At 40.5% G+C, this 7,266-nt stretch overlaps 1 protein-coding gene across 2 annotated transcripts in view; it reads right to left on the reverse strand.

Moving 5' to 3' along the window:
* tank (TRAF family member-associated NFKB activator) overlaps window positions 1-7,045 on the reverse strand; it is an 8,332-nt gene extending 1,287 nt beyond the window's left edge. Inside the window, exons 1-8 of one of the 2 annotated variants that reach the window (XM_061723589.1) lie at window positions 6,858-7,045; window positions 5,802-5,943; window positions 5,486-5,594; window positions 5,276-5,346; window positions 4,515-4,573; window positions 4,203-4,321; window positions 531-606; window positions 218-386 (exon numbers count right to left, since the gene is read on the reverse strand). In XM_061723589.1, the coding sequence (XP_061579573.1) occupies window positions 218-386; window positions 531-606; window positions 4,203-4,321; window positions 4,515-4,573; window positions 5,276-5,346; window positions 5,486-5,594; window positions 5,802-5,900 (702 nt within the window). In that variant the 5' untranslated portion in view covers window positions 5,901-5,943; window positions 6,858-7,045. Of the gene's footprint in view, window positions 1-217; window positions 607-4,202; window positions 4,322-4,514; window positions 4,574-5,275; window positions 5,347-5,485; window positions 5,595-5,801; window positions 5,944-6,857 lie in introns of both variants that reach the window. The other variant, XM_061723588.1, reaches the window with a different exon arrangement.
* Window positions 7,046-7,266: the final 221 nt, after the last annotated feature.

Here is a 7,266-nt window from a genome sequence, read left to right on the forward strand (position 1 = left end):
TCTGGCTTACACGTTCACGCAAACATGCCAAATATAACCAGAGCCGCCGCACTCAAGTAAAAACAGAAATCAGCACACTTTACACGGTAATAAGTTTCAAGTTTAGCCAAGGGGATATTTTTGGACTTCACACTGCTTTATTCCTCCATTAGCAAAGACAAATCAGAAGCTGATAATTTGCTACTACTTTTCTCAGACCTTCTCCAGTGTTTCTCACCTGCTGGGGTCCCCGCACGCTCTCCTGGGAAGGTGAGGAGGACGTCGAGTGGGAGGGGGACGAGGGGTAGACGAAAGGCATGGGCAGTTCCTCCGACTCCTCCTCCGTCAGCGTAGGAGACGGAGGCCGATTCGCCGGCACTGCCAGGCCAACGTTTCCTTGCGGAGCGCTGTGCAGGAAATCATATTCACTGTCCGCAGAGGGTGGGAATTTGACACTAAGTTTACCGATCGAATATGCCAATTCGCTGTCCTCCTGATGGGCACCACGAGACGCCAAAGACGCAGGCAGGGGAGCCACGTCCGCCGCTGACCTTAACGCTGCAGGAAAGGGTCCCTCTGCCTCTGCGGTTCGATCCGTGCACTGGATGGGCATTGAAAACCGCTGATCTGTGAGATAAGATTTTGAAAAATGTGATTTCTTTTTTTCTTGCTCTTTTCTTTTCACTCAGCATGCTGACATATACAAAGATATTTATGCATGTAACAACTTGAAAAGGTACAAATATTAAAAAAAAAAAACTGTTGGGTATTTCCATACCAGCTCTTTAAATATGTAGACAGGATATGATATCTTTTTTTGAGTGTTTCTTTGTTTTTAAAAAGAAAATCCATCAACTGAAAACATTTGTAACATTTGAATCTAACGCTGTTATATACTTAAAGGCATGAATAACGTAGACAAAAAAACCCTCTGACAATCTCCAAATTCTGTTGGGATCATAAAGTTTTAGTTAACAATAGAACCTCTAACTGTAAACAATTAAATTGTCATTTTTAACCACTGTAGGATGGGATTTGCAGCCAACACCACATTTGACCGTCGCGTTTGTTTCTAATCAAACAAGTCACCACCTCAAAGACTTGTCATGTGGCCACGTGGCCAAACCAGCTTTGCACCGCTTCATTTCGACAATAAAACTACGTCGGTGTTGTCAGAAGATGCTCCTTGCGTTATGCATCTTGACATCATCGATTACTTCCATCAAACCGTGGCAGTTAATGGAAATAAACTTGAAAACAGTCATGAATACATGACCGGAGGTGGTGGACGCTCCAAAACGTATTCTTTCTATTCACAGGTCCTGGTGTACAGTAGCTCCTATTTAAAGTTTGCAGACTGATTTACAGGGAAAATAACAAACACCATTCCACATAAAGATCCTATTTCAGCTGTCATTGTGCAAAAGGCAGACCTGGAAAAGGTTTCTCGTCCGCCACAGGGCCACTCAGAAACAAACATGCACACGTACACTCACTCCTCCTACAGACTCTTTGCGAATCACCAAGTAACCTAACATGCATGTTAGGTTAACTGTTGGGTGCTCTAGCCCAGTGGTCCCCAACCCCCGGGCTGCGGCACAGTACCGGGCCGTGGGTCATTCGGTACCGGGCCGCACAGAGAGAAAAAATAATTTCTGTAGCATCTCCGACTGATGATGGTTGACTCTCAAACTGATGGTTCACAATGTTTTTATTCTTTGGATGTAAATACACTGCAAACACACCGTAAGAGCTATAAAGGAATACAATAGAATAGAGTTAGTCTTTCTACATTCATATTAGTTTAATTTAACTTAAATACAGAACGACACAGCTGCTCAGTCGGCTACCGTTAACCGCAATACATGAATAACTATGGCAAACTCAAGCTGGACATAAATACGGCATAACATTTGCAAAGAAAATAAATCCTTATCAGCCAGGTGCTTTTTATGTCAGTTAGACACACTTTCGCATTCCTGACACTAGTTTAGTCTTTAAGACACACTTTCTACTGCCGTTAAACTTTTACCGTTAAAGTTCGAAGCAGCGGATGTTTACAAGGTCTCGCGAGACGCCTTCCAAATAAAAGCACTAAATATCGGTCTCCTTAAAGGAGCATGAAGCTCCTTTTAAGAAATGAGACTTAAAACTTAAAACGTTTACAAATTTTTTTCATAAATCCTGCCTCAAGCTCCTTTAATATATAACAAATAAAATAAAAGCCTGGCTTTAAATAACGTTAATGAGAAAAAAACATAAAAACACATTGATAGAAATACTCAAATTAAGGGTAATTTTCAATTTCCATTTTTATTTTATTTATTTTTTAAATTACGTTTTATTATTATTATTATTATTATTATTATTATTATTATTATTATTATTATTATCATCATAGAGAAAATCACACAGTTTTTAATGCCGATCTTGTCATTTTATTTAGTTTCAGCTACACCTTTAGATTGGGCCGTGAAAATATTGTCAGACATTAAACCGGTCCGCGGTACAGAAAAGGTTGGGGACCACTGCTCTAGCCAACGTACCCTTAGAAAAGCTTTCATCATCATCACCATCATCAACAGGACATGAAAAACTCCCCTCAGAACGACCCCAGCAGAGGTTTGAATCAGGAAACTAGGTTGCGGTGTGCACCACGACCTCACCGGCTTCTACAAACTTCAAAAATGATGCAATAGATTTTGGCTGTGCCTCCTTTAATTCAATGATAAATTAATATCATCTTAATAATCTATTCTTTTTCACTTTTTCTTTTTGAAAATAAATGAGTTGACTTGAAACTGTTCATAAAGTCACTCCATCATTTGGTTGTGTGTGTAATTACAGCTGGCTAGCGTAGGTAAACGGTGCATAACCTTATATTGGGAAACCAGTCTAATTAGACCACGTAACACCTCAACATAGCAGCGGAGTTGGTTTTATCTGTTCTCATACAGGTAAATCAAGATAATAAAAAACAGGGTTTCATACACAACAAAGGTGGAGATGGCGGGATCACCAGACAGTTTTTGGCTAGAAGTAGAAGAAAATGCCATCAATACCAATGACAATGCCATTGTTTTGTATTTACAAAGGTTAAATCATCGAGGAGGTCTGTGAGCTTTAAATGTTCATAAAATATGTCATACTCTCAACGAGCAGCAGTAAAGTGATCGTGATCATAGACTGTGGTTTGTGCACAACTCCCCACGTACAATTTGAGACTATTCTGCCAACATGAACTCACAATTTAACATGTCCACACAGAGCATAACAAGTAAGTGCAGTAATAAGAAACAAACACCACACTGGCAAGACTGATATAGCGTTCTGCAAAGGCCCATGGGAACTCCTCCCTTCAAATATCAGGATACTCTGAAATTTGCGTTCGCTTCTTGATGAATGTGGGTGTTAACAGTTTAAAGGAAATTTGCTGTTATTCATGCATTTATGATTCATCATTAGAAGAATGAGTCTGCATGAAAACGCATCTCACTTTACTATTTTTTACTTTACTACTTTTTTTCCCACCAAAGTCCAATGCATGTACCTTTCTGAAACCACAGGTCGACTTAAGCAGTACTGAGATTAGAAAAGCTTGCTTTTCACCAAGGTCCAGATCGTAGAGCGCACACAGATGCTAAAAAACGTTAATTGTCCTCAATTCAGTCAAACAGAAGAGGTAGGAGGGTGTGATTGGTGTGAACGGTGAGAAACCGCATCCAGGCAGGTGACACAGGCGGAGGTGGGACCAAATTGAATTTTAAATGAAGAGAAATGTTTATCTTATATTTAAACAACTGTGAGACTGGAAGAGATTAGTGTCATAGCTTTAAAAAAAAAACATTTTATTCTGACAGAGATATATTTTTGGAGTTCAAGTTATCTCATCACTGTATGGGTAAGTTAAAAGGTGTCTGTCTTTGTTGTGACATTAAAACAATTTTTTTTTTATAAACAATGTTTAACACATGTCCCATCATTACATTACAAAAAAAAAAAAAAGATAAATATGACACATGCGGCACAGTTAGAGGTGGTCATCTATGGTCCATCAAAAACAGTAATCAGCCCCTGGTGTCCAGTCCTAGTTTAGCAGGTTTTTTTTAGTTTGTTTTTTAAAGCTTTTAAAAAGAGCAATACTTTACAGTACATCCAAACCAGCGCAAATTCATCACACATTTTTGAGAAATCATGGTGTGTAAAATAAAGGTAAACATTACCGTTTGCTGTATCAGTTCCTCTGTGGAATCTTTTCAGGTGATCTTTTTGTCTTCTGGTTAAAGAATGGATCTTTCGAAATTTGCCTTGAATGCCTTCAAATGCCTCAAGCATCTCCTGACTGAAGAAAGAAAGAAAGAAAGAAAGAAAGAAAGAAAGAAAGAAAGAAAGAAAGAAAGAAAGAAAGAAAGAAAGAAAGAAAGAAAGAAAGAAAGAAAGAAAGAAAGAAAGAAAGAAAGAAGAATCAATTCCTTAAACGAAATGCAAAATCAAGGGAAAAAAAAGTGAAGTATTGCTAGGAGAGAGAGACATACTAGTCAACGCTGCTGTTAACTGGCAAATTAGGAGCAACAGCAACAGTGCCCATATTCTCCTGAAAAAAAGACAGATGCAATTGTAGTGGTCATTAACAACAATTATCTAAGGGCATGTTGTTGATAGGTGTGCACTCTTATTTGTACATCAAAACTGAAAAAAACATTGCCTCGTTGGTGGTATAATAGATTACAAAGCTTCTGCTGCTGAACTGCACGCTGACATGATCCTCTAGCACCATCTGGTGAAGCAAAAGTGAACGTGTGGCGAGGGGGTAACGACAGTGGCCCTGCAGGCCAATCGAAAGCAAGTGATCTAGACATGGTGAAGTCAGAGGAAATTTGGGATATTCCCTTCCTTTGATCCTGGAGAATGAAAGCTGGAGATCGTATAAGTGCCCCGAAAGTGTCTTTTGGCAAGCGTTGGATATAGAGAGCATGAAAAGGCAGAGAGGAATTCAGAAAAAATAAAAAAAACTTACTTCCAGTTAAAGATAATACCTTTGAGACAAAGCAAAAAAAGTTTGGAGTATGGATAACACAAGGATTAACATCTTTCTGAGCTTGATAGTTACTAGTATACCAACCGGGCAAAAAGCATGATGTGTTCCAGTAACAACCTTTTACACAGAAGCAGGAAATTTAAGCAGAAGTACAATCAACTTCTATTTATTTGAGGGGAAGCTGTTATTTACTGGATTTACGTCCTCGGTTTCACAAAGAGGTGGACAGAGCAATGACAGTTAAACATCCGAACATACCGGATACTGTATTTTCCTATAAGTGCTGGCTCCATCGAGGAGATGGTTGCAAGGCTCACAGGTCATCTCGCCTAAGAATCCAGTACAGTTAAAATCAACAGTGTGGCAATATGCTACACAAAACAAATTCTGTTACACTTGAGTGCAAAATTCAATGCTAAGAGAGTGAGAAAAAAAAAAGAGTTAGCTCGTCAGACACATCTCACTTACCTGATGGTTGCTTTGTCGCTGACAACTTAGCTTCAAGTTCAGAAATCAGCCGTTGCTGGTCTTCAATCTGCTTTTGAAGTTCTTGAGTGTACTGCTCATAATATTCAGTCTGTAAACAGATGGTTTCTGTTACTTTCCTGGGACCAGTACATCCACCCGCACACGCACACACACACATACAAACATACATGCACACACAAGAGTTGACACACTTTTAAAAAACTTCTCATTCAAAAAGCTGACAAAGCGAGCTGCTCTTTTGACAATGACTGCTTCATTTCGCACACTTTTTGCCCTTTTGTTTTTGTTTTTTTACCATTTTCTGCAGCTCCTTTTTGGCATTGTCCTTTTCGATGGAGACCTGGCGATAAGCTTCGAAGGCTTTGTTGAGCTGGTCTCCAATGTTCCTTTCCATGCCTTGTGCTCCACGATCATCACTGACACAGCAGACATGAGCCCTGTGGGTGAGATAAACTATTTTACCACATAAAAATAACGGCCTCCAAACAAGATCTTGCCCTTAAAGATACTTCCGAGACCCATTTTGTCCACAATTTTGTGCTTGTTTTAACTTTTTACACTTCAAAATAAGTGCAATAAGTGTTTAAAGTAGTTCTAAGTTCTTTAGGAAACTGAAATATGAGAAATAGTGTAACCAATGAGGCAATATTCATTATATCTGCTGGCTCCAATGAACATTTGCGGGTTTTGTGAGAGTTTAAAACCTATTCAATTAAATGTCAAACATCTAGGTCGACTTCTAGTTCTGTGAGAGAAGCAGAAAAGTGATGACGACTAATTTATGTCTGTGTAATGAACTGAAAAAGACGGCTTTAACCTTTCTTGTTGAAACTCAGTTAAGACACAAGTTGCAAATCCATACTCACTGTTGTTACAGACATCCCTGTGCTGAGAAGATGCAAACGAGAACAGACTGAGGCAGAGTTACTAAGAAGTTGTCATGTATTATTGAGCGATTTCCATCGTAAACGTCACAGTTACACAATAGCTGTCAAAGTTAAGGCTGATTTATGGTTCCGCGTTACACCGACGCAGAGCCTACGCCGTACCCTACGGCGTAGCTACGGCGTAGGTTCTGCGTCGATTTCAGGCTTTAGTCCACAGAAGCAGCAGCTCTCGACTGTACTGCTGTAATGTTGTGCTGTAGTATAGTAGAGCCGCCCAAGTTACACCAGTGGCTCACTCTTTAAGTGTCGTTCTTTACAAAAAAAAAAAAAAACAAGCAGTTCTCCATAGAGTTCCGTGTATTTTGTTCCTTTCTTTTTCTAATTGTAACCCACCGGTTCCCCTGAGCCGGTAACCGGAGCCGCTCGGAGCCGCTTCAACCTCACCAGCGTCCAGCTTCACTTACCTTCATTCGAGTCACTGTTTTCTTTAGAAAAAAAAAAAAAAAAAAAAAAAGTCGGATTTTTGTGTTGTTTTTGACACCACCGCAGCCCTCGTCGCTCCGATCCTCAGATGCAAAGCTGCGAGGCGGCCGGGGAGGAGAGGATATGGCAGCGTTTGTTTCACGCAGAGCCGCGCAGTCGGGGAAGTTCCCTCGGGGAATCCCCGCGCCGCGGACTTCCGCCTTCGGCCGCCAGCGGGCCAATCAGCGCGGGGAGAAGGGAGAGGGTTCTTCCAGCCTGCGCGTCTGCAAGAAACCCGCCGCGGTGCATGAGAACTATAACTCCTGCTGCAGCCCCGCTCGAGCTGGGCTAGTTTTACTTTACAACAGCTTTGAGTCCTTACAAACTTACCAGGAAACTGGACCACATTAC

Source organism: Cololabis saira, chromosome 6 (genome assembly GCF_033807715.1).
Source record: "Cololabis saira isolate AMF1-May2022 chromosome 6, fColSai1.1, whole genome shotgun sequence".
In the NCBI taxonomy this organism is placed as follows: Eukaryota; Metazoa; Chordata; class Actinopteri; order Beloniformes; family Belonidae; genus Cololabis; species Cololabis saira.